The 26469-nt window shown below is 52.9% G+C and overlaps 6 protein-coding genes across 6 annotated transcripts; 4 read left to right on the forward strand and 2 right to left on the reverse strand.

The window, feature by feature from the left end:
- Positions 1-3289: 3289 nt before the first annotated feature.
- pho-4-2 (Phosphate-repressible phosphate permease pho-4) lies at positions 3290-5284 on the reverse strand (the record flags this gene model as incomplete). The annotated part of the gene is made up of 3 exons (XM_037317303.1): positions 3290-3573; positions 3626-5077; positions 5206-5284. 3 exons carry the CDS (start codon positions 5282-5284, stop codon positions 3290-3292), a joined length of 1815 nt encoding a protein of 604 aa, XP_037182536.1.
- Positions 5285-8731: 3447 nt separating this feature from the next.
- Positions 8732-9981, forward strand: sirQ-1 (Short chain dehydrogenase sirQ; the record flags this gene model as incomplete). The annotated part of the gene is made up of 2 exons (XM_037317304.1): positions 8732-9014; positions 9071-9981. 2 exons carry the CDS (start codon positions 8732-8734, stop codon positions 9979-9981), a joined length of 1194 nt encoding a protein of 397 aa, XP_037182535.1.
- A 2170-nt stretch (positions 9982-12151) lies between these two features.
- On the forward strand, positions 12152-13895 carry gluP-0 (Glucose/galactose transporter; the record flags this gene model as incomplete). The annotated part of the gene is made up of 5 exons (XM_037317305.1): positions 12152-12296; positions 12360-12447; positions 12612-13181; positions 13241-13572; positions 13630-13895. The coding sequence occupies 5 exons, from the start codon at positions 12152-12154 to the stop codon at positions 13893-13895; spliced, it is 1401 nt and encodes a 466-aa protein (XP_037182538.1).
- Positions 13896-20690: 6795 nt separating this feature from the next.
- On the forward strand, positions 20691-21626 carry CGCA056_v002047 (putative oxidoreductase; the record flags this gene model as incomplete). The annotated part of the gene is made up of 1 exon (XM_037317306.1): positions 20691-21626. One exon carries the CDS (start codon positions 20691-20693, stop codon positions 21624-21626), a length of 936 nt encoding a protein of 311 aa, XP_037182537.1.
- Positions 21627-22456: 830 nt separating this feature from the next.
- bcpA-0 (Carboxyvinyl-carboxyphosphonate phosphorylmutase) lies at positions 22457-23203 on the reverse strand (the record flags this gene model as incomplete). The annotated part of the gene is made up of 3 exons (XM_037317307.1): positions 22457-23007; positions 23067-23122; positions 23178-23203. The coding sequence occupies 3 exons, from the start codon at positions 23201-23203 to the stop codon at positions 22457-22459; spliced, it is 633 nt and encodes a 210-aa protein (XP_037183192.1).
- Positions 23204-24708: 1505 nt separating this feature from the next.
- On the forward strand, positions 24709-25884 carry CGCA056_v002049 (Transcriptional activator ARO80; the record flags this gene model as incomplete). The annotated part of the gene is made up of 2 exons (XM_037317308.1): positions 24709-24887; positions 24939-25884. The coding sequence occupies 2 exons, from the start codon at positions 24709-24711 to the stop codon at positions 25882-25884; spliced, it is 1125 nt and encodes a 374-aa protein (XP_037182530.1).
- Positions 25885-26469: the final 585 nt, after the last annotated feature.

Genomic DNA, 26469 nt, shown 5'->3' on the forward strand with positions numbered 1-26469 from the left:
CTCAGTGGGTGACTCTTCCACTAACAGATGCAACTTCGTTTTTGTTGAAGAGGTGCCGTGCGGCCAGCGGCCACAGAGACTTCCAGTGATGTATCCTTCTGCTGCATTGGAAATCAGTTCAATATCTGCCTCTCAAAGCAGGACAGACCTGTAGACTCTAGTCATATCGCTGGTTTAGCTGTTTCTTGTTTCAATGAGGACTGGGCCCAATGAGTTCTGTTCGCTCTGTACAGATGGCGCGTTAAGAGTGTCGACGAAGCTCGGCAATAGCGATGACTGTGGGGTGAGGCAGATGACAATTCGGATCCACAGACTCCGAGCCATCGACCAGACCATTCGGCTTGACAAACTCCAGACGAGCTAGAAAAGAGAAGAGAAAGACGTATTTATGTTCGGAAACAACTTTTCACTCATTGAAGAAAGTACCGTGAGATGCTCATGTCTGTGGCCTCCGTCTGCGGCGGGTCGTGCTGGAGCCTAGGCGCCTAGCGCATTCTTCCGGGGGAGAGCTGCGTAAACGAATGAAGCGTGAGAGATTTTCGTATTAATACGAAAACACGTCATGGCCTGGGTCCATCAATAACACACCCAGCCAACCACGATCGTTCTTAACGAAAAGGCTTTGCGGTCTTCTATTACTCTCTTTCTTTATCAAACTAACACACTACCTACCCCCTGTGCCCCTCCCGGAACTGACTATCCTTCACCCTGATAATAAGCAAGCATTCAACCCCCCTGATGCACGTACCCCGGCGGAACCCCACTGAGGCCTCGTACCGATGATTCAGTATTCAACTGCCGTAGTCGATCTGAACGTCTCGCAGAAACCATTTACATTCCTTGCATTTTCATACTGTCTCCCTGAGACTGGTAGCCTTCAGTAACAGGTGCGTATTGGGTTCGGCCTATCACCTCATTCTCGTGCTGAATCAGGACGCAGCAAGGGCACCAGTACGCCGTACAGCAGTCGACACACTCGCTGCCGTCGATTCCAAACTGCTGACGGATGTCGGTTCGCTTGCTCATAAGATATCTTTCATTTGGAAAAGAGAAGTTAGCAGCTGGTCAAGGCTTGCTCGGCATGTGGAAACCCGCAAATCTAACGGGGGGAGTCTGGGAAACGGGCATTCCTTACAACCAGCCAAACCCAATAGAGCCTAGAGCGGATATCATAAAACATTCTCCATTGACAGGTGAGTAGTTTGTTAGGTTGGGATCTCTCATGCGTTCGGATGTCTTTCCGAAAACTGCCCGCCAGGGTTCACGTCAGTACATTAGATTGATGGACCCAACTGCGTTGAAATCTACTGACCCAAGCATGGCAACCACGTGGCCATCATGCAAGTGCCGCATGGGGAACAATCCATGAGACTGCTGTTCCACTCTCGTTGCGCCATGATGCTCTTGCAGAAGAAGGATTCTGGTTGTATGGACGCGTGCCGCGTGTGGAGCCTGGCGTAGTCGGTACAGCAAGACCGTAAGGTAGGTCTTGGAAAGAGGTTCGGGTAAAGATATGGAAACAAGTAGAGATCGACTAAGAGTTGGTTTCGATTTTCAAATGAGTGAATTGGAACATGAAGGAGTGGCAGTCTGGAGCGACAGAGTTCGCTGGCTTGTGTCAGCGTCGACCTCCTTTATACGTTTGCTGGCCTCCGGCGAAAATTGACGATTCCGTCGAAGAGCTCAAGCTTCTCGGTCAGTCCGCATTGATCTTGCCTGGTTTTCAATTCTTTTTCCAATCAGCTTCTTGAAATGTCATCTTTGCGGAGTATCTACCAGGGTGTGCATCGCGGAAAGGGTGCGATCAGTATCAAAAAGACCGTATCGAATACGAATTATTATGTCAGCAAAGTTTCGACCCTCAACACCACGACTCCTTTTGGACACTTGAGATAATCAATAGCCCGTGGAGGACATATTTTGCTTGAGCTAATTTAATTGTATTTCTTGTACTCAGGACTATGTATCTTCGAGTTCAAGAATTGCATCACCTGCGCCGATGAATACCACCGAGCCACCATCCGTTGGTACTGATGCCTCTGACGAAGACATAGCGACTGAGGTATGTCACTGTCGACCTCAGACGCTTGCCTCCATTGACTTTTCAGTTTTGTATTACTTTGGAAGCGGAGGTAGGATTTCGATTCCATTTAAAATGTAAAACTTCCAACAGGTATCAAGGCGATCTTCAAGACAGGAAACCAGGTGAATCACTAGTGTGGGGATTACGCGAAAATTCTTCCGTCATTCTTTACTACAGTATTACGGCTTTGACACTCTAAATAGAGGCACTGCATTCAATGGCAGGACGAGTTGTTCTGACTTCGTGTCAGCCCACGAGTGAAAAATGGACGCATCGCGGTGTCCTCAACCCTCAGCGCAGGACATGCTTGTCATGGTAATGTCGTGCCAAGAATTGCTGTCTCCCGAGGAGACATAGATCACGCGATCAAATGCCAATTGAGTCAACTGCCGCGTACTGCCGAGAGAAGAACCCCCCAGAAGATATATCTTTGGTATTCTTGGCAGTCTGATGCAAGAGCTTGGCAACTTCAGCTGGCAGGTGTGACCGTGTGAAGCCGTGACGCTGGCATAGCCACGATGAAAGCTTGGCGCTGCCCAATGCCTCCGAACAAGAACCATCCAACGTCCAATTGCATTTCAAAATGCTACTGACAGCTCTGCGGTTAGTTGCAGCGGTCCGAATCTGAGTTTGCTAAGCTTATACTATCTTGATTAAGATATCGTTCCGGATGATGTGCACCACGATGCTCCCGGTGTTTCTTTAGTAGCATGGGCTGCGATGCCAATGTTTCAAGTCAATCGGAGGAGTATCCAAACATCGACGCATCCTCAATAGCCAACGAAATATCTTTTTGTTTTCTTGGCTGATTCTATTTCTATCTGAAATAAGTAAGCGACTATTGCACCTGGCTTCACCAAGGCAGCTATCTACGGTTCATTCAAAGGCGCCGGAGTGAACGAAGTGTCGTGGGACGGCCCGTGTAGTAGCGCTAGCACCGTGTGCGGTGGATCATTACCGGATCCATCACCGGAGAAGGGGGACTGCATATATCACTTCTTCACATTCACTTCGCCAAGCACTTGGCCGTTGTCAATGTGATGATTCTTTGTCATTATTCTTCTGTTTGATGCTAGCGACATACTGCCATCCTGTCTATGCTATGCCAAATCCCCTTTTTGATGTACATTAAATCTAGTAAAACGTTGCGACGACACATGAGTCAAGTAAAGGTATTCCCTATAGTTGGGAATGGGTATAGTGCATTTAGAAGTGAGGAGCGTTGAGGAAAAGACCCATGAGGACACCACCAAGGGTACCAGCAACGGGGATGGTCATGATCCAGGAGAAGACCAAGAGGCCGACACGCTGGAAGTTGACGGCCTTGAGGGTGCCGTTGCAAAGACCAACACCGACGGTAGCTCCAGTAATGCACATGGAGGTGGAGACAGGCAGGGAAAACTGGGAGAAGACGAGGACGGTGATGGCGGCACCCATCTCCATGGAGCTGCCACGACTGGGGGAGTGGTAGGTAATCTTGTTGCCCATGACTGCTTCTTGTTAGTGAATGGTTCGAATATAGTGCTTGAATCGGTAGCTTACCCTTCATGATGTTGTAACCGTAGGTGATGAGACCGAGAGAGATAGTGGCAGAGAGGACAGCAAGCTGCCATACGGGGACGGGAGCCTTGGCGGCAGCGGCGTTACCAGTGCTCCAGGCAGAGTAGATGACAGCCCAGGGACCGACGGAGTTACCGATATCGTTGGCACCGTGGGCGAAAGAGGCAGTGCAGGCAGTGATGATCTGGACGAAAGAGTAGGTGTGCTCGACCTCGTTGGGGTACTTCTTGGCGGCGCCGTAAACACGCTTCATGCGCTCACCCTCGGGAGTACCGGCAATACCAGTCTGGGCAGCGTGGATGTCGTAGTGGAGACCGTAGAGAGCACCGACAGTGATCATGGCGGGAATGCGCTTGAGCATAATCTTCATGTTGTGGAACTCGTAGATCTGGCCGGGGCCCATAGGGTTGTCGCGGAGGAGGCGCATGGCCCAGCCGAGAGGACCACGCTTCTTGAGGAGCTTTGCGTGCAGCTTGGCCTCACCTTCAGCCTGGAGTTGCTTGTAGGAAGGTCCCTGACCAATCTCGGCGGCGGCCAAAGACTTCTCGTGGGGGATGGAGGTCTCCTTGCTCTCCTTGAGAGGCTCGTCGCCAGAGTCGGAGGCCTGGGAAGACTCGTTGTGGCGGGGAAGCTGCTCGTCCTCCTCGTCCTCCTGGACGACGGCGTAGTTGGGAACCTTGGCCTGCTCAGCGTCGGCGGGAGCGGGGCGCTTGAACAGAAGGGGTCCCTGGGTGAAGTGGTACCACTTGATGGTGTAGTCCTTCTTGATAACCTTGGCGTGGACGAAGGGGACGAAGAAGAGGGCGGCCATGATAGCGAGGCCACCACCGGTTCCCATGGTGACGGCGGCAACGTACCATGAGGGCTTCTTGTTCAAGCCCAGGTTGGGTGATCCCTTGTAGACGATGGAAAGCGTGCAGACGGTACCGGCGATGAGGAAGAAGAAGGGCGAGGTGTAGACAGCCCAAGGGACCGGGTTCTTGCGGACGTGAACGACGAGCTTAATGAGCATGAAGATGATGGCACCGAAGCATCCCGAGATGGCGGGAGCCATGCCCAGACCAGCGAAGATGGCACCGAGACCCTTTCCGTTGTTCCATCCCCATTGGACCTTGTCGGCACCAGCGGTAGCAACACCCACACCAGCAACGGCGGAAATCAAAGAGTAAGTGGAGGAGACGTGGGCGGAGTGTCGCGTGCACCACATGACCCAGGAAGAGGCAGCGGCGAGGGCGCAGGTGAAGGCGAGCATCTGGACACCGGCATTGTCGTTGAAGGCGGAGTTGGGGATGATGCCGTTCTTGATGGTCTCGGCAGTACGGGCACCGACGGTGATGGCTCCAAGCATCTCGAAGATGGTGCCGAAGATCATGGCCTGTCTGTAGGTAATGGATCGCGACGACACACTGGTCGCCCAAGCGTTTGCAACATCGTCTGAAGGTTCATGCGAGTCAGCCTTTGAAAGTCTATCTCATCGCGTGCAGATCGGTGGAGGGGCGGGCACTGAGGCCACTTTCCGTTGCACAAGCAACTTGACCAGCCGGATCGGAGTTGTTACTTACTAGCACCGTTGTTGTATGCGTCAAGCATGGCAAAAAAAGTGCCAATGGCAAAGACGTAGGTGTACTGATCGAGCGCCATTGTGACTGACTGCCGCTTGGCTGTGGCTTTGCGAGCAGAAGTGTTGTTGGTCTCGAGGAATGAGGGGAAGGGGGCGCTTGCTGAGGAACAGGACAGACACACAAGGCGATTACGATGAGGGACGAGCGCACACGATAGACCTTATATGTGTCTGCTTGGCGGATGCTGGTTTACCGCAGAACGAGGGCGTGGCGGCCATCAGCGGATGCAGAGACCAAACTCTGACTCCAAAGACTCTGCCCACACCCCATGCCCATGCCCCCCCAATGTCTCTCCAGGTTCAGTTGCTGAACCATGTTCCCCTCTTCGTCTCGAGTCCTCAACTGCGGTATTCGTAAAGAGACGCCTCTCCCACATGGTTGTCCGTGGTCGATGAACTAGCCCGATGGACGGCTGGTAGACTGGACGGGATGGATGCATCAAGGATGATAGATGGGGTTAGCGTGCCAAGATGTCGGTATCCCTAGCATACTAGTTCGGATCCACCCAGCAAGCTTTATTTGGGCGAAGAATCTCATCCCGCAAAGATTGGGGGCATCTGGAGTTGGCGAATCATGAGTCGTTGCCCCTCCACGTGTGGCATCTCTTCGCTACGGTTGTTTGACTTGGTCTCAAACCCCCTGCTCCTCGAGGAGCATATTAAGAGAGCGCCAAGCCCTCCTAGTCTTGGCATGTTCGTCTCTGCTTGTTGCTACGCCGTCCTGTTGCTGATGTTGCACACGACTCTTCTGCTCAAAGTATGAGAAACAGCGTTACCACCGACGAAAGACCCCACGCACGCCTCCTCCGACTGACGCTCGACCTACCGATAAGGGTTTGCCTCTCCGGTCCTTTTGAGGCTTTCTCGTTTCTCCGTATCCACCAACATGAAATGTTTCTCCTTTGGATCGCAGCTAGGCCCGTCCTGTACGGGGTTTTTCCTTCCCACTCAGCCACTGTCGCCCAATACCCCTCCGATCAACGCTTAGCCCGGTGTCTCTCTTGACCACCCGGAATGCGTGTCCCAAGCACGTTGCGAAAAGTCTGTCGCCATATCTGCGCAACCAACTCTTGGCGCCTCGGTGCCCGGTTTGGTATAGCCCCGTAGTATGACCAACGACCGACGCCTCGACTCAGCAGAATAGGCAAACCCGGTGTCCGTATTGGCTGGCCGACGTTGCGATGCATTCTAGCTGAGGCCAAGAATGCCCAATCGTGACCGAGGACGCATGAGTTGTTCGGTTTGACAAATCCTTCGTCAGTGAGCTGATTTCCGCGAAATCCACGACCCGACTCGGTCCCGTATGGAGGAAAAGCCGCCCGCCCGCAATGTCGCGGCCAAAGTGAACTACGGAGTAAAGCGTTGTCGCTCCAAGCCTATGACTAGTCTACCGCGGCAGGCCGGAGAGCTCCTAATTGCTCCGGCCCTCTGGGACACGTTATGGTTACATCCTGGTTCACGTCCATTTGCCTCCATTCGAAGCTGTCACACGTGTTTTTACCCTCATCTTCCAAAAGGGCACAGTGATACCCGGCGAATTCTCTTCAGAATGCCATGCATTGACGTTCATAATTGCGACTCTCCAATATCCAATTTACGACTGACGTTACAGAGACGATGGAAATAACACATCGCCAAGTCGGGTACGCGATGCCAGGACGCACCCAAGCCTCTGGAACCCGCCGATCGGGACTGAAGGAACGGAATACATGCCACAGCATTGGCAAAGCGCAGGCAAGGCTTGCTACAGGCTGACAATCGAACCAAGCTTTCCGCCTCCCTGATGACAAGAATCTCGGCGCTCCAGTGTCAGGCGCAGAAGGATGTGATGGCTGCATGCCGCAGTATTGGCAAAGCTTGACGCCTTCCAGCCGTGTCCAGACTCCCTGGAGATGACACGGCAAGTTCTCGGCGACCCGAGTTTTCGGATTGAAGTCCACATGCCATCCGTGACAATTTTCTTCTTCTTCCCATCTGGGTCCAGGTCCAACCAAGACCGCGACCCCCACCTCCCCGGCTGGCCCGCCCACACCCGTTCGCCGCGATCGAATCCACGTGCTCGCTTCGTAGGCCAGGAGAGACCACACCCCTTCGCGAGGCCAAGCCGGCTCATTTTGGCTGGGCGATGCCTCGGCGATGGTCCTGCAAGGGGGTTGCAAGCCGGCCCTGGCTCGTTCAACAGCGCAGTCGTCTGCAGCAGCGGCACGCCACATTCGCCTGCTCGCCTGCCAGATGAAGCGCGTGTCAAACAATCTCACGCGCTATTGGATCTTTTGACATTGGTGGCATTGGCCGTGGGCCAGCCTAGAAGCCTTTTCGAATCTTCTTCGTCCGCACAGCTGGGGTGCTGCATTGCTGTCTGCATCTGCGAGTTGCACCCGTTGTTGAGACACGTTCTGTTGCCCGACTTGGCGAGCATGACTGATGTTCATGTAAGTTTATCGCCACCCCAGATACGAGTGGTGTCCTGAGGTTTCCCGATAAAGTTCGTAATTATGTAGTATGGTTGCTTGGAGCCTTGGCATTCCTTCTGTTGTTGGCCGCCACTTTCGTAGACTGCTTCTCAACGGCGGGCGCAAGAATGGGAACTCTTTGATCCTCAAGAGACACCTGAACACGAGGAAAGCAACTGCCAACACCTGTATCTACAGACTGGGATAACGCTTGCTGCGGTCGAAAACCACACGTGACGCCGCACCGCTTTTGACACCTATGTGCCCCCCAGAGAGGAACAAGGTTGCAGTAGTTCAAGACACATGGATCAGAGGGTCCCTGTGAGACCAAAGCAACATCGACATGCGAACCAGCTGCGGAGGCCCAGTACATGTTGCCGCTGTGCATATCAAGCACCCACAGGCATGGTTACCGCCAGCCGGGACCCGGCAGCCCGGCAGGGTTGTCCGTCCGGTCTGCCATGGTGGGTCGCCCATGCCGATGGGCCGACAGCTGGACCACCTAGCGGCAGACCTATCTCTATGTTTATTTCCGCTTCGACTCTTTGAAGACATGATTCGAAAGGCCGGGGTTCGTGCAGATGTGGCAGGCCAGTGATGCACCACTTGGGTGGGAACGCCTGCTTCGAATTTGACAACCGAGTACTTCGAAATGGGGCTTGTCAAGGCAGCACCTACCGTAGCAAGCATGCTCGTCACTGCACCCAGATGCATGCCCATGTTGCGGAGCGAGCAAGTTGATGCCGTGTGCGTGAGTACATGCAGCTTCTCCGTGAAGCACGGCGAAAGATGTGGGGCGCGCGGGGAGGTTTCCCGGCCCGGAAAACCACTTCCCCCGCCGCAGCGGCCGTGACGGGTTCGGACCGTTTGTCTCTTGGCACGGCTCACGGTTTCCGGTAGCCAACGGTCGCGGGAACAGAAGCAGGGTGTTTGGATAAATCAGGTCTGTTGCGCACTCTCCTCAAGACTTCTCAAGAGGTCCTTATGTAGGCGCGTTATTTGACCCATCCCACAATGACAGGAAAGAAAACAGCACTTGTGTTTGGAGCCAGCGGCGTCTCCGGCTGGTCATTTGTCAACGAGATTCTCCATGACTACCCCACTACCGGCGTCTGGGACGGCTGCATCGCACTCACGAATAGGCCACTTAATCTCGAAAAGACGCTATGGCCCAAAGATGAGAGATTGTCCGTCGTCTCCAGCGTTGACTTGCTGGGAGGGGATCAAGATGAGTTGAATAAGATAATGAAACAGAAGGTCACAGGCATCGAGAAAGTTACCCATGTCTTCTATCTAGGTGCGTTAACCAGAGTCTGCGATGGAGATATGGGAATACTCACAGACATCCGGTAGCTTACAAGGCTCACACGGACCGCAACTATGAGGCCGAATATCACGAGAACATTGACATGTTCAAGAGGGCTGTCATCGCTGTAGATGGCCTCTCCCCGGCACTTGAGTTCGTCGTTCTGCAGACAGGATCCAAGGCCTACGGCTGTCACCTCCTTCGTAATCGACCAAGCAACATGGTTCCTCCAATGAAGGAGACGCTACCGCGAATGAGCCCGCCGCATGATGCAGGCCTCTTCTACTACCCGCAGCTGGATTGGATCGCCGAATATGCCAGCGACAGGTCTTGGTCGTGGTGCGAAACGAGACCCGATATTGTCGTCGGATTCGTCCCCAACGGCAACTGGTACTCTCTTGGGACCGTCTTGGGCATCTTCTTCAGCTTGTATCGCTACATCCATGGTGCCGGCGCTGAGTGTCCCTTTCCTGGATCCGAGGATAGCTGGAACGCGCTGAGTGTAGATGCTTCGGCGGACATGATTGCAAGGCAGACACTTCATTTGTCAACCACGGCCGCCGGGTCCATCAAGAAAGGGGATGCTTTCAACGTCGGCGATGCGAAAAGGGCGTCGTGCTGGCGAGAGAAATGGCCAGTGCTGTGCGAATATTTCGAGTTGAAAGGCGTAAAGAGCAAGCAGGACAACTCTATTGAGGTGCGCAAGTTCATCCGGGAAAACATATCGAGGTGGGATGAGCTGGAGACCAAGCATGGGCTTGAAAAGGGGCATGCCGACAATCCCATGATCTACCCCGGATTTGAGTACTTTCTCCTGACGCAGTTCGACACGGACCGGCAGTTTGACATGTCGAAAATGTACAGCACCGGCTTTGGCGAAGAGCGATCGACAATCGAGGCTTGGGGGAAGGTGTTTGATCGGATGAGAGTGGCCGGAATCATCCCGTCGGCGTTCTGAGCATCATGTCTGGTTGAAGGCATGGGATTAGACACGCAGCGCATTCGATGACGCGACCGCGACCTCTGTAGTGGTATCCCACATTTTTTGACCCTGAATTTCAATCAAAAGAGAGGATTTACCCTTTTACAACATCGGCGTAGAACTCATCGCAAGAAAAGGGTCTTGGCCGATATAAAGCGTGCCCCCGACGCGGTATTTTCGACGTCCTTCAGTGACGGTTTGGGGAAAGGGGGTGCGCACCCCAGCCTGTCACGCCCAGTGAGCTCAAATTGACCAGCTTTTCACTGCGGCAATGATTCGAAACGCGCTGGATATCATTACGGCGCTAGCCATCACCACTGCTTGTCAGATCTTGGCATCAGAGAGCTGTGTTGGTGCCAAGGAGACGCGATGGCTTCTTGTTGGTCATCGAGCGGCCGTCGCCGAAGTCAGCCTTGGCATGAAGAATCAGTGAACAGATGGGAGCAGCTGAGAGCAGCTGGCGATCTGGAGAGCAGGGATTGAGTCGCATCCAACGTGAGCGGCCGCCCACTCTCGCGCGCGCTGCGAGTCATGGCGCAAACTCCCGTCCGATCTCCAACGGCTTCACGTTCGGCAGTTCACCCTCAGTCCGCTCAGGTCACATGGCTGTCCATGCTTGGCAAAATGACAAAAAAATACCACGGAGGACTGTGAAAGGCTTAATTGATGATAAGATGCAGAATTTTCCTCACACTTTGGGAACTGGGTTCTACGGTCCGCATTCGCGCTGATTGCGAATGTGAGTGAAGGTTTGGCTATCCACTATTGGTTCTGCGCCCGGGACAAGTCTCAAAGGTAAGCTGTTGGCGCTGAGCTTGTCTTGCACTCATTCGCATGTAAGACCGGATCGCGATGTAAGTGATCTTACGTCGGCTGGGTGAGACCCAGTCCTCAGAGTCGGGCAGTAGGTTGAGCGCATAGCAGAGCATGCTAATTCTGTGGCATCAACACCTGACGATCGTCTACCTATGCTGTCACATGGATACTCAGATCTGTCAAACAAACATTCCAGCCTCTCGGGTCTTCTCCAATCTGACACATCGCGAATGCGACGATGTCAGACATGGACTTGGAGATGGTAGAGGGGGGTCTATTTTTGATGTGCTTGACTCCTCACGACGCGTTTCGCCAGAACCGGGGATCGGCATCGAGCACAAGCCTGCAGGTTGTCTCTGAAGTGCGGTATTCATTGGACCAGACCAGGGCACAACATCAACAGAGACGAATCAAACATGATGGAAGAGGAGCAAACATCAAAGACTGCTGCAAGTGATGTCACCTCCTTCCCCAGACCTGGCGCGCGAGTCCTTCAATTGCCCATGGCCGGACTGCTACGCGAACCGTGTGTCCGCCTTCGGGCCAACATTGTGTCGAGCCCCGGACTGTTCAAACCAGACCCCAGGAACTGCCGCTGATATCGCCCAATCATTGCCTTGAGGACTCGGCTCTGTGTCCACTCTCACTCACATGATGACCGCCCATCTTTGTCTTTCATCCGGGGGAATTCCAACTTTGGGCTTTCTGAATGGACATGCCAAGGATGCCATGCGAACTTCAAGGTCTCCAGAGATCCACCTCGTCTCTCTCAACTGGCTCCCCCAACCTTCACCCCGCACTTGAACCGAGATGGATGGGGGCACAACCAGCTTCCCCGGCGACTCAGAATCCGCCGTGTCCACCCCCGCAATCCTCTCCAAACACCCGTTACCCCAGACAGGCGCAACCGACTGCCTGTCCGTCGCCATTAACCTGAAGTTGTATGCGGGTTTTGCCCCCTTTGCGAGGGTTTGCTAGCCATGGCAAGCAAGGGGGGTGGACGTGTTCGTCAGCTTAGCGAATCGGCGCATGGGAACATCAGGCTCGAAACGACCGAGAGTATGGCCGCCTCGACCTTTTATAAGCTTTCATCTGACCCGGTTCCCCTCGTTCCAGAAGACTTCAGCTCTGTCCGACGTGCGTTAAGACCCGAGCACCAACAAAAGCCCGAGCGACCAACGGCTGCTAGCGTCCGATTCCCGTGTCTCGCCCAGAGGCTCTGACACTACTGCAACTACAATCACCAACGTGCGACCGTCGTCGCTGTCTTATCCCGCATCCAGAGACAAGCCTGCCTTAGAACAACGCCGTCTGCCATCGACCGTCCACGATGGGCGTAAAAGAATTCCTCAAGAAGCGGTCCCTGCGCCAAAAGGACAATGTGCGGACGAACGCGGCCGAGCTGACTCTGAAGGAGTCGCTCTTCCCCATCTTCTTGGTCACCATCCTGTTCTTCCTATGGGGCTTTTCCTACGGTACGATTTCATTGTCATTCGACCCCGTCTTGGCTCGCACGATAGCTGACGTTATTTGGACAGGCTTACTTGACACTCTGAACAAGCATTTCCAAGTCACACTTGGCATCACTAGGGCCAGATCTTCCGGCTTGCAAGCCGCTTACTTCGGGTACGTCTATCCGCACGCGAATTCCCGCATCTTTGGGCTCGGTGCCACTTGGCAGTTTGCCAATCTCCCACGCTATCTCGCCGCATGCGCGAAAGGGGCACGAAAGCTCGCCAAGTTTTCATACAATATTCAAGAGCCATCATGTACTGACTCTGCCTCCCCAGTGCCTACCTCCTCGCCAGTTTGGGTCATGCAGCCTGGATTTTGAGACACTGGGGCTACAAGGCCACCTTTGTGTTCGGCTTGTTCCTCTATGGACTCGGCGCCGTCATCGCGATACCATGCATCATCGCAAAGAGCTTTGGTGGCTTCTGCGCCGCCATCTTCATCATCGGCAATGGTCTGGGATCCCTCGAGACAGCCGCCAACCCGTACATCACTGTGTGTGGCCCGCCGAAACATAGCGAAATCCGAATCAATATCTCCCAGGCCTTCAACGGTATCGGCACCGTTGTGGCCCCCGTCATGGGATCATACGTCTTTTTCAACTTCGACGACGAACGTGCTTTGTCGAACGTCCAATGGGTTTACCTTGCAATTGCCGTCTTCGTTTGGTCTCTGGCTATCGTCTTTTGGTTCTCCCACATCCCTGAGATCACTGATGCCGACATGGAGTTCCAAGCTTCCGAGACCCACGCCAACACCGATGTCAAGCCCTTCCGCAAGCAGTACCGCCTCTTCCATGCATCTTTCGCCCAGTTCTGCTACACCGGTGCTCAGGTTGCTATCGCCGGGTGAGCATCTTCATCCCTCCGTAACGTTGTGTTTGTCACCGCTGCTGACATCTTCTTAGCTTCTTCATCAATTATGTGACTGAACGCCGAGCGGAAACTGATGATGCGTTGGGTGCCAAGTTCCTGGCTGGTGCCCAAGCAGCTTTTGCAGTCGGACGTTTCGTCGGTGTTGGTATCATGCACTACCTCAAACCTCGCTTGGTCTTCATCGGCTTTCTCACCTGCTGTGTGATCTTCATCGCCCCCTCAATCACACAACACGGTAACACCGGTATGGCGATGCTTTACATCGTTCTCTTCTTCGAGTCCATCTGCTTCCCAACCATTGTCGCTCTGGGTATGAGAGGTCTTGGCAGACACTCGAAGCGAGGCAGTGGCTTCATCATTGCTGGTAAGTCACTTGTTTTATTCCTCATATGTTCACTAGGCTCTGACCCTTCCCTCACAGGTGTCTCCGGTGGCGCAGTTGTCCCGCCTTTGCTTGGTGTTGTGGGCGATCATAAGGGCATGGGAATTGCCATGGTCATCCCACTCATCTTTTTCGTCCTAGCATGGAGTTACGCTTTCGCCGTCAACTTCATTCCCGCCTACCGAAATGTCGTCGATGCTTTCACAGAGACCGAAGTCGGCATTCGACCCGTCGAGGAAGAGAAAGGAGGGATTGAGGCCATCGAGGAAAAGCAGACCAAGAACGCCACCCCCACGTTGCCGTAAATACGACTTGGAGACTGGAAGAAGGGGCTTGAAACAGATAAGACGATTGCCGGAGCAGTGTACTTTATTACTGAGATACCACTTGATTTTGAATTGAAGATCTGAAGAACAATTCGTCCAGGGAGGTAGGGAACGTCTGACGTTGCGACAGAGTGTCCCACCAATCGGCAATTACTTCAAAAGATTTAATTAGCATGGAAAACTACCAGCTGCTGTGATTCGGAGTGGCTTCTCGGGACTGGCACTACCACATGCTATGGTGATCATTTCTGTTATACCGTTGTAAAGGCTGCATACAACTGGCAAACACGCTCAATTCTTTCTGTACAGACCGGCGGGTTGCGCTAAAGGTTTCAGGAAGTATGGGTTTGCTCATAACTAAGTTCCATGGCCGTTCTGAGGCGATATAGACTGTTGATAAACTACTTTAGCTGGGGTTAAGACAGAGAACTACGGTGTGATGCGGGCAATATGTCGCCGTCACCTTCTGAATACTAGAGATTGAGATGCTACTATACCATCTCATTTGGTGAAGTTTCCATTCTCATTCTGCCATGATCAGTATAGTCATACTCGGCTGCAATACTCTGTGCAATACTTGAGAAAGCCGTACCATGGCCGCAGGACAACCAGGGTTCTGATGGGGTTTCATTGGGCGTAGCCGTGGTACAAGCCTTATGAAGATCCTCTGAACACGCTCTCTTTTGAGTCATGCAATAGACTTGAAATCGTAAGCTATAGACAGTTTCTGGGTGATTTGATATGTTAACCTTTGTAGATGCGGTAGAAATCCAGGACGCAGCTGTCGCCTGTCCATGCAGTCGGTCTACGAGGGCGACCATGCTGGATGCCCAACTGTCGCGGTACCAAGGCATTTCCGAGGTCCATGGGACATCTGTGATGAATATGTCTTAGAAGCGTGTGTGGTAGTCTTACTAGTCTGAAATACCACAGTCTCAACTAGAGTATCAAGCGTGAATTCACCGATGATCACTAAAGTACGTTAGATAGCTGCAATAGAGATACCAAAAGAACTTTCACAGAGCTTTAGGGAGTGAAATGCGCTCGAATAATTCAAAGGAAAAGTCATTATTCTAGAGGTAATCAGGTTTATAGCCGTAGCATCAACCTTTCTAAAATATCCTTACCGCACCTTGGCAAAGACCTGCTCACCTCAGAAGCGTTTATTTGCAAAGTAGTTGATTTTCATTAAATGCGTTTGACCCATTCGTGACGAAAAGTCACACCCTGAGCACAGGAAACTAAAGCGCAGCACATGGTGTCTTGCTAACAGCTCTTGCTAGTGCTGTAGCAAAAGCACCAGAGGTAGAGTTCCGTGAAATACTCACTATGGCTCGTTCTGTCAAACGATTACAATGGTATTTCACTTTTATAAACTGATGCAAGTGTACCTATGCAGCCAATATGGCTACTGATATTCAACAAATGCACTCTTCCGCGTCGAATCCTTTGCGAACACGCACAGATGAGGAAGCTTCCCCCAAACGCATGTCCTTCAAAGTCAACAGCCTATGGGTTTGTTTTGGGTCAAGATGGCGGCACTGTTTGACTTGGAATGGTGCTTCGGAACTCTTTGACCATTCACTAGCTCCAGTCTCCGGCCATGACGTCCTCGACCGCCGCCGCTCCGGCCTCCGACCCCGCATCAGCCCCCGCCAACGCCAGCCAACCTCTCTCGGAGCCGGCACCCCCACCACCCGGCCGAGCTCGGGCTCACGATCGACCAACTCTCCTGCCTGAAGGCTCCTGGGTCCACAGCCAAACGAACAACGTCGGCGCCCGACCAGAACAGAATCCCGCCACTCGCTTCTGCAGCGGCAGCGGGCCCGTGGCCGAAAGAAGAAACGCCCCCAGGCCTTCCAGAATGCCTCGGCACCGCGGCCAGTGCCGAGTGCGGCGGGGGTACCAAGTCAACCACTTCCAAGGTTTTCGAGACTTGAGGTCCCACCGACGGCGTCACGATCCGCGCTGCGGCCCTCCTTCGAAAAAACCAGGAATACGGTTACCGCCGCAAAACCGCCGACGCGGCGAGTTTAGCGAGCTCGATAGCCGCTGCGTATCGATCGGATCGTGATCGTCAGTACCAAGCTGGTTGACTCTGCTGTCAAAGGAGAAAAAACTGGTCTCGGGAACAGGTGTTTGCAGATCGATGTCACGGAGGAATTTTTGGGGCAAGAATTGGCACTTTGAATCGTTGGGTCCCCAAACTGGAACCTAGTCGTTAAACCGACTTCACTTCTTTGGCATTGCGACGGTTTTATCAGAACATGCCGATTTACTTGACGCAAAAGGGATCCCCCGAGATGTTGTTGATACAAAGCAATGCAGCAACAGTTCTGCTTCTCATCGGTATTGAGTATTGACGTCATAGCCTCATCTACCTTAGATAACTCGCCCGCGATAAAACCATTGATAAAAATCATACTCAGTAACGCAGACTGGGACCAGTGGTGGAATCCTCCCTTGTTGGCGATGTACACTGTTGTAGGTACGGCAAGAGGTTGTAGTTGCTTATTCATCCAAATACCAACCCAGACGTTCGGTTCGCAGCCGCTGTAGTATCATCGTGAGGCTTTCTTTGGGACCACTTATCCACACGATGTGGAGGTGGAGTTTTTCAACGACATGCGATGGCTGCGCGGCTACGAGGCCTTCGAAAAGAAGACGACTGATGCTCAGATATGCAAATACTCAGTGAGTCAAGTCTCTGGAGCAGCCTGTTCGTTCTGAAACTGTCTCCTAGCGTCGAACTTTGTGTTCTCCAGCAAGAAGGCCCAAAAACACCGAAATGGCCGTTCAACGGTCTTGAAGCTGATAGTATGGCAGGACGTCTATCAAGACATTAATTCTGAAGCTGTCGACGTCGCGGTTTCCCGAGGCTTTGTGTTTTGAGGTGTCGATATTTCGCGAGAGGTTTTTGCAGTCGTGACCCATAAATGAAGCCATCGTGAGTTTTTTGATCATTGTGGGGTGCGAAGCATTTGCGTTTTCTGGGGTTCGCAAAGTGAAACTATATCGCATGTAAGTCAAGCTCCATTCCAGCAGCCTTTCTCGATTTGCAACTTGATCAAACCCTCAGTGATTTCGACCGAAAGACTTTTTCATCGTTCATCAGAATTTTACCCTCATGAGGCCTCCACGTCATTCTCCGGAATCTTCCTCTCCTCCGACTTTTGACGCGAAGGCCGTTGGGGATCGGTGCTGATCAACATCTACGACTCGTGGCGCGACATGCGCAAAAACGACTTGATGTTACTCTACCTCGCCATTTGCTATTGGGATGCTCTCATCGACGTCCGTCCTGACTCGTGCCACGTCGGGCGTTGATTGCAGCAATTCAGCGTTATCTCGCGCAGCTCAGCTATCTACGTGTACGGTGTCGGCCACGGCATTTGTTGATGACGAGTATGTCCGAGCTCAATGGCATTGTTGATTGCGTTGTTTTTTTTTTTCTCTATGTGCGTTTGTAGGATTGACGGGCGCAGTGCGTCTCAACTTGCGCAGAGTAGGTTCCATTCTTAGGATCTTCTTCCACCTGGCCGTTTCGCCATTATTCTCGGCTACCTCGCCGGAGTCTTTTTTTCCTATCCCAACCTCCCGCAAGAAACCTGCCTCATTGCCTGATCCCGATGCATTAAGACGTAATCTTACCGCAGCAACTTAGCTGTCGGCGTGAAATCCCTCATGAAACCAAGTTTGACTCTGCAGCCTCTCCAGGGATGACATCCAGCAGAGATTGAAATTTAGATCATTATCCAATGAAGACGGGCGCTGCAACGAGCAAGAGGTCCTGAGAGGAAAATTCATTATCAATGTTATGCTGGCAAGGTGGACCCTTTTGCCCCATTATCGGTGTGTGAAGGTCAACACACCGCCAATAGCACCGAGTCCTTTTGGGATTTTTGGTCTTCATGCACCGTGCTGAGAGGCTGAAGGGGTGAGGGACATTTTTTCACCTTGCATCGGAGTTCCACCGGAGATCTGCCCTCCAGTCTGTGTGTTGATACCTCCCTATTATTGATCCTTTGCGGCGAGACGGGGGTTCCTTTGGGACTCTTGGCCTTAGCGCCAGCCAGTCCCAGTCCACATTACGAGGCATTTACCCAGTAGTAAACTGTGTTTCGAGTCCACAATCACGCCAGGCAGGCTGGCAGAACGAGAATGTGCCTCGTTGCCTTGGACGAGATGATAGTAAACTGGAGAACGCGTGGGTCGTTGATAGGGCCTTGTCTCAGGGTGCACAAGCACAAGCACTGCACTGCAAGCGCAATCACGTAGATAGATGCCTCTTCAGGCAGATAGGGGTCGGTATCGATAGTCGCCGGCAGGGATCTCGGGAAGGCTCTGCTTGGCTGCTTGCGTTGCCTGCAAGGCGGCGGCGCGGCTTCTTTTCGCGGCTTTCTCTCGCGGCTTTGAGAGAATATGTACAGGAAAATCCGGATATCTCCTGCCGATCTCCTGCCTCGACAGGTCGTAGGCGCTTCCAATTTGCTGGGCTGGTGGCTTGGCGCACATGTGAAAAAATTCTTTTCTGATTTTCTTCTTCCTGTCTTTTTTTGGTTGACAGCGAACATCGATAGGGCTCGCAAACTTGGTCAATCAGGGTCTCTCTGCAGAGAACATCCTTTCTCAATCCTTCGTCTTATGCTTTGGAGCCATGCAGAAGATGGCCCACAGGGACATACCACCCAAGGCCTCACCGACCGTGGGCATGAACACGGACACGGCACACAGGGAACCGATAGCGATACGGATGCTGGACGGAACAGAGGCCGATAAGGCTCAAACTTTCCAATGGCTGTCAAGCTGTTGCAAACGCACAGATTGTCGATTTCCTAGGAGGCAGCCAAGTCGTCCACCTCCTCGCCCAGGCCAGAGGAACAGCGGGCCCTTCCGAACACTCCCGATAGGACATAGGGGTCCTGCAGGCTACATGCCTCCATTCCGCCCTACATCGGACCCTCCCATGACATCACGGCGTGGCCTGAAACCACGTTCCTGAGTTTCGCAGGGGGGGAAGGCCAATCAACGATGTGAAGCAGGGATCAAGAGTTTCCTGAAAGGCCCCAGCGTTGTTAACGCTAGAACAACTTTTCACCGTCTTCTCCATTTCCCGTCCAGGTCAGCCAAGAAGGTACGTACACGGTACGGCCTGAGTGGGAGTTCTGCAACACGGTGACAGCCTGCTCATCACAAGGAGATGCCGATTCGAGGTGTACATCATACATGTGATGGCAAATTCGCGACTCGCATCGCTGCCCGTCCCGCATCGCGCTTGCCATCCGTTCATACGCCATACGCGCAGAACACCATTTCCGGGAACTTCTCGGGCTTCAGTATCCAGTTTAAGATGGAGCTTGAGAAGCACCACGTTTTGAAAGATCCACCACCACTGCGATGGCCTCCGCGGCTTGACGTCATGGGCAGATGGAGTGTCGCCGTCGCTAAGGGCGCTTCATTTCAGACACCTTACCCAGAAACCCCGTACAAAGTCACTCATTTGCGGGTTGCACTCCGGAGGAGGAGGTGGAGGAGGTGGTGGTCGCGGCAGTTCTGCCTCGGGTTTTACGGAGACCATCTGCCTACGAATACGCACGTCTTTAGCTATCGCAAACGGCGACGGCTGAAACGGCGCCAAAGTGGCTGTCTGTCTGCAATGTCTCTGCAATGTGTCCTCGGGAAAAATAGACCGAACAATGTTCCTGGCGAAGGCTCCAGTTTAATTCTAGAAAACTTCTCGCGTCCGACCGTTGCGAACTGTGATTGAATGGCAGGTTCACGCTAGAGGCTGAAGATCAATCTATTTGCCACCACCCGAAAAAAGCGAAGGGGAAAAAAAATAGAGGCACAGATTGAGGCTCAACAACCAAGATCTTGGCTGTGCTGAACTATACTTCAGCCTCATAACGGGCAGAACCAGGACACCACCATTTCGTCTGATACAGCGCTCGTGCCGGTATCGATAAGCCATGAATCGCCCTTGTCAGGCTAGGCGGGGCTTGGGATGGTCCATGGAGACTCATGGAGACTTGAGGTGAGGGCCTCAGTCTTCGGATACGCAGTAACAGTACGAAGTGCATGCGAGCGCGCTTGGCTGCCAGCCTTCAGGTAGGTATGCGGGCACGCCCTGACTCGGTCGTTGTCCATCGGCTCAGCGCGGCGGAGACACGGCACGTCATCGGCCCATTGCACGGCGGAGCAACGGCCCAACGCCGGCGGAGAACTTCTACGTCATTGGCTCCATTTGTGTGCGGGTCAGAGACTGAGAAGACCCCGTTATCGCTGGTCTAACGGGGCCTCAAGACGGTTCAACCCAGTACCGTCGAGACAACGGACGGAGACCGACTGGGGAACCGCCGGCACCGACTCGAAAAACAACATCGAGATACCGTCTCAACACCAACGAGGTACAGACCCAAATTCTACGGGGCACTGTCCCCAGCCTCAACGGGGCATCAACCTGGTAGGGACGGGACATTTACGGCGGGTCCGCCGCAGGCGACAGCAAGACGCCATCGGTCCGAAAAAGGAAACAGGAGGCCATCCACTGTTGTTCTTCAGAGAGACATCGAAAAGGATAAAAAGGACGAGATGAATCTGCTTCAATGGGTCTCTTTTCGATCCAGCATCACACACCACTCCAATCCAATCTCATCGCATTCAAATATTCTTCTCCGCGCCTCTCAACAGCTTCATCTGACACCCATCCCTCCCCAATATCAACAACAACTTCGACACTTTCGATTTACACCACCACCACCACACACATTCAAAATGGCCGCCGTTGAGTTCGCTTCCCGCAAGCCTGAGCTTGGTATGGAGAAGGTTATCAACCCTCGCCGCCAGGACTCTGGATACGCCTCTCCCTGCGACTCTCCCCGCCTCACCGTCCAGCTTAACGACGGCAACGAGATTCCCCAGATTGCCCTCGGTGTCTACAAGGCCCCCAACGGCCAGGAGACTGAGGAGGCTGTCATCGCCGCCCTCGATGCCGGATACCGCCACATCGACTCTGCAGCCAGATACGCCAACGAGGAGGCTTGCGGCCGCGCCCTGAAGAAGTGGCTCCAGAAGACTGGCACTCCCCGTAGCGAGGTCTTCATCACCACCAAGCTCTGGGATGCTGACCACGGCTACGAAGCTACCTTCAACGCCCTCTGCGACTCCCTGAAGAAGTTCCAGCTCGACTACTTCGACCTCTACCTCATCCACTCCCCCTCTGACGACAAGGAGAAGCGCATCGCCTCCTGGAGAGCTCTTGAGACTGCCCAGCGCCTCGGCAAGGTCCGCTCCATTGGTGTCTCCAACTTCGGTGTCAACCACCTCGAGGAGCTCATGGCCGAGACCTCTGTTGTCCCCGCTGTCAACCAGATTGAGGTCCACCCCTTCCTCCAGCGCCAGGACCTCGTCGACGTCTGCCGCCAGCACGGCATCGCCATCGAGGCCTACTCTCCTCTCGCACGTGGCAACAAGCTCGAGGACCCCGTCATTGGCAAGCTTGCTGAGAAGTACGGCAAGACCCCCGCGCAGATCCTCCTCAACTGGAACGCCGCCAAGGGCAACATCGTCCTCCCCAAGTCTCTGACCGCCCACCGCATCAAGTCCAACTTCGAGTCTTTTGACTTCGAACTCTCCCCTGAGGATGTCCAGGTCATTGACAACCTTGAGGAGGGCTACATCACCGGCTCTCTCCACAAGACCGAGGACTAAATGCCTTGAATGGCATGTGCTTTGACGCACCCCTTTCGTTCGGCACCCCCCACCGCTGGATCCTCCAGCAACATGAGCTTTCCTCCATCCTGAGAGGCTACGGAACAGCCTTTACGATTGCCGACGACGAGCATCGCACGTCGTCCACCCAGGACATGATAAGGAGTTGATTGCTACTGGCGCCATTGCGCCCTCTTCCCCCGCCGGAGAGCATTTATTTCGGAGTATGGGTTTGGTTTTGGGATATCATAGAGATTGCATAGATCTTTGTCTAGACTAGCGTGCTAGGCATCAGTCAGGCTTGTTCTGATACGAATTTACGTCTTCATCTTTTACAACTTGAGCTTCAATTGTGATCGTGATAGGTAATATGGCAAAAGTGACAAAATGAAGAGATCCCAGGTCTCTTCATGCTGCAACGGTTTCCTTGGCTGTGGATGGGTCCACAGTACATTCATGCCTTGTGCCTGGAGGATGGCTTGACGAAAACTGGGTCACCCCAAGGCTTCAAGTCCTGTCGTCTGAAGTTTCTTCCTAGCTGACGTCGATCACGAATTAGAGTCGGGAAAGCCGCTAGTCAGTCTAAGGAGCACACCGCAATTTCAAGGTCAATCAGTAGCCCGGGCCGCCTTTTTGAAAACGAAATTGAAACGAAATTCTGAGGTTGAAGATCAGCTTCTCAAGAATCGCCGATTCCGTTAAGTTCGAAGCAGGCCGAGCGTAGATTTCGCTTGGCATTCCCATGTGTGATCTTCCATGAACACCGTTCGCGAACTTGTCTGGATTGATGTCAAACTCAAACTGCGCTGATGTACACAAGCTGCTAAAAGCTAGTTCTTCCACTGATGTCCGTTGGCTCCGTTTGTTCTGCCATCGTATTGGTACCGTTCCTCCAGCTCAAAGTGTTTGTTGAATCCAACACCGTCGCACACTTCCGCATAAGAAAGAACGGTTGGTGGTTTGCCGACGGTGAGGGAACCCTTGAGTGCCTCCAGTGTTTCCCGAATGCTTCTCAATTTGGCTGCGACGAGTGTCCATGGATATGCCACTCCGCAATATCCGAGTTCACCCAGTTCCTTCGCGGAAAGATTCTCCGTCTTTCCGCCCTCAATGATGTTGGCGAAAAGGGGGAAGTCGAGATCCATCCGTAGGCGTGCCATGGTCTCACGATCGGGAAGGGCCTCTACAAAGACAGCGTCGACTCCAATCTCGATTGCCTTCTTGGCCCTGGCAAGCGCCTCATCATACCCAAGAATGAGACTGTCGGTTCGAGCCATGATCCAGATATCCAATGCTTCGTTCCTTGCATCCACTGCAGCCTGCCATCGGGCGTATGCCTCACTTCTGGAGACCACACTCTTACCAGCGGTGTGACCGCATCCTGGAACACTTAGCCCCAGTCCATCATCGAATCATAAAGGGGGTGCTGAAATATCTTACTCTTCGGCCAGGTCTGGTCCTCAATCATGATACCGGCAGCTCCTACTGTTGCGAAGCTATTCAGAGCAGGTTAGCCTTCATAGAGTACAGTTTGGCTAGATGGTACTGTACCCTTCCACAGTTCTTCTGACGTTCATAGGACCGCCGTATCCAGTGTCGCCATCCACAAGAATCGGGACGCTGGTCACTCGTGCAACTTCTTGGACCTTCGCTGCGACCTCCTGGAATGCAATGTATCCTGTATCAGGCAGGCAAAAGCAGAAGCCATGGCATAGCCAGCAAGGAAGACAATGGGAAATCCGGCTTCCTCGCAAAGTCGAGAGCTGAGAGCATCGTAGCTGCAGACGTGTGCAACGATTTTGGAAGGGTCATCATGAGCTTCCTGCATAAGGGAGCGGAGCTTGGACGCCTGCAGGGACGGAATCTGTCCGCGAGAGCTATCTAAGCTTATGGTTGCGCGGTCGCCGCTCTTCTTGACATTCGGCAGGCTGTTTGTGTCGAAGTGAAAGGGATAAGGGTTCGTGTTCACAACTGATTTGGACATGGTGTGTGAGTTCGAAACGCTTGAATAAGCGAAACTGAGTCTGTGAATGTTGGGCTGGATGTCCACCTGCCCGTACCAAGTTCATCACAGAAACTGGCATCTTATATACACGATTGATGATGGGTTCTGTGCACCAAAAACAATATCTTCTCCGTCCGATTTTCGGAGTGGTGAAGCGCAAACTGTGAACTTCGGCAACGTGTTTCCCCATGGTCTTCGAAGATGCCTCTTGGCCAGTCCATCGTCAGCGCCGCTTCGTGCGGGGGAGGGGATCCAAGCACGGATGGTGCTGCGCGGCGGGGCATGCAAGGGCGGACCGACGCGGATAGTCGCGGAGCGTCGCGGGCATGATTCTCCTCCTCATCACTTTCTTCAACTGATCGTCAACAACGTTGGCTTACTGCTAATTGCATAGACTGGATACTTGGGTGGTTTCACGAGGTAAGATCAGTCCTAATGGCCCACAGCTCCTGGTTGACTCAAGCAGGGCCCCCATAGACTGACTATCTTTCATATCCATGATTGATACTCATGATGAGTGATGGATCAAGGGCCGACCTTGGGGATGCCTTGGCACCGCAGGAGTCCCCACGGTACAGACGGACATATGTCGCTTGTGATTCTTGCCGAGCTCGAAAAGTTAGATGCAACATGGGAGAGAAGCCGCCTTGCGCGAAGTGCAAACGAGAGCATCGCGACTGCCGATTCGACCGTCGCCCCAGAACCGCGAAACATAGAGATGTCCCGGCCTGGGCAGGATCGACAACATCGCAACGTTTAACGACATCACCGGCACAGCAGAGTTCATCCGACGTAACCCAAGCGGTTTCCTCGGCAGCATTGACTCAAGCCAATGCTCGACCTCATCAGCAAGAGGTCTCTCCTGAAGAAACTATTCCATCAACCGATCCTGATAACCACCCCATCGCATGGCCTCAGAGCTCCCTTCCAGACAGCAGGTCAATCTCTGACAGAGTCATGTCGGGTCTTGTGACGGGTTCTAATGATGCTCTCGACGTGTTGTCTGACGCGGCAAACTTGCTTCATCATAATACGGCATCACCTGCTTCTGGGCCACCCACGCAAACGACTCTGGCCATGCAAGATATCCCAGTCGCTGTCCCTGCCGCTAGGAGTCCAGGCTGCCAGAGCGGAACGGGTTTCAACATAATAACTCTGTCGGAGCCGACTGATGCCATCCTGGACATGTGGGATAAATGCAGATTTGTCAGACAAGGCTGGTTCACCTCACAAGAGGCCGTCACATATGTTGATCTGTGATAGCATAAACTGCAATGAAGAAGATTGGCCACTGATCCTGAATGCAGATTTTACAAATACCTGTCTCCGTGGTCACCAGTCGTCGTTGATCAGTATTGGAATCACGAAGCACACACCGCTCTCATATGTGAAGAGTCAATGCTTTGTTGCACAATATTGATGATCTCTTCACGATTCTTCATGCTCCCAGGCGCAGGCGGAGTATCTAGAAGCCACCTTATACACAACCGTCTTTGGCAGTATTGCGAGTCCCTGATAAAGCGAATCATACTCGGCCAGGAGAAAGTCTCATCCGCCAAGATGAGAATAATTGGAACTATTGAAAGTTTATTACTGATATCAAATTGGCATCCCCGCGCTGTACATTTCCCACCGGATACAGAGGGTTGGGATGCCGTGCTAGTCGACACCGAATACGATCGCCAAAATCGCAAGCGTACAAATAATGAAGAACCACTCCTCCGGTGGCGTAAAGATGTATTCGAGCCAGCAAAAAGAGCCAGTCGGATGTCCTGGATGCTTCTTGGCTTGGCGACAAATCTCGCATATGAGCTTGGGATTTTGTCGAGCGCCCATCAAGGAGACGCATCTGGCCTCAACATAGCTGAGCGTCGGAAATTCCGAACTCAAAAGCCTCTTTACACCTACATGACACAGACAGCGACACGACTTGGCTATCAAACCGTGTTCCCAGAAAGCATTTCAATTGTAGTCGCCCGATCATCAATGCGACATATAGACGACGAGGCACAGGTTTCATGGAACACTCACATGGATGCGTACTCGGAACTCACCCGGCTTTCGAAAGTGGCATCTACAATGTTCTTTCAATCCAAAAATCACCTGGAGGCTGTTCTTCAAAATGATAACTACCCCGATCTTCTGGAGCACTTTCTCGCCTCGCTGTCGACCTGGAATAATACGTTTGGGTCGACTCTGACAGGTTTGAAACCCCACTCCCAAATGACCAGATCACCTTCTATGTCTGACTAGTTTCGTAAGATACTCACGAACCTCTCAAAGACTCGCTGCTCATTGAATTGTACCATCTAAAAGCCTGCATTGGTTCTATTTCCATACAGGCAGTAGTAAAACGGGCAACTGTTTCGGGGTCAGTGCGGCCACATCAAGACGGTCTGGCTTCGTACATGACCGTTCAAGACGCGAAATTTTTGCAAGGTGTCCTTTCAGATAGCTGTCAGGTGCTAGAAATGGTAACCGAGAGACCATTCAGGGAACATCTGGCATACGCTCCTGCCCGTATCAGACTGAACGTAATTTCAGCATCTGTTTTTCTGCTAAAGGCTATCAGCCTTGGATCGCCAGCAACGGATGTGGATGGAGCTCTGCGTGCGCTGGATCGGTGCACCACTACCCTGAAGAACTATCCGCCAGACGATATGGACTTCGCCATGAGATACGCTGATCTTATTGAAAGACATGCGTCAAGTCTCCGTGGCACGCTGTCATCGATGTCTCAACCTTTGAGAGAAGGAAGAAGGCCGAGCCAGGCCTTAACAGATGGCCATATGAGCAGTCTTTACAGCGGACTTGATCTCACAACTTCTCATTCAGAGA

This window comes from Colletotrichum aenigma (assembly GCF_013390185.1).
Source record: "Colletotrichum aenigma strain Cg56 chromosome Unknown KSG_Cg56_contig02, whole genome shotgun sequence".
NCBI classification, from domain to species: Eukaryota; Fungi; Ascomycota; class Sordariomycetes; order Glomerellales; family Glomerellaceae; genus Colletotrichum; species Colletotrichum aenigma.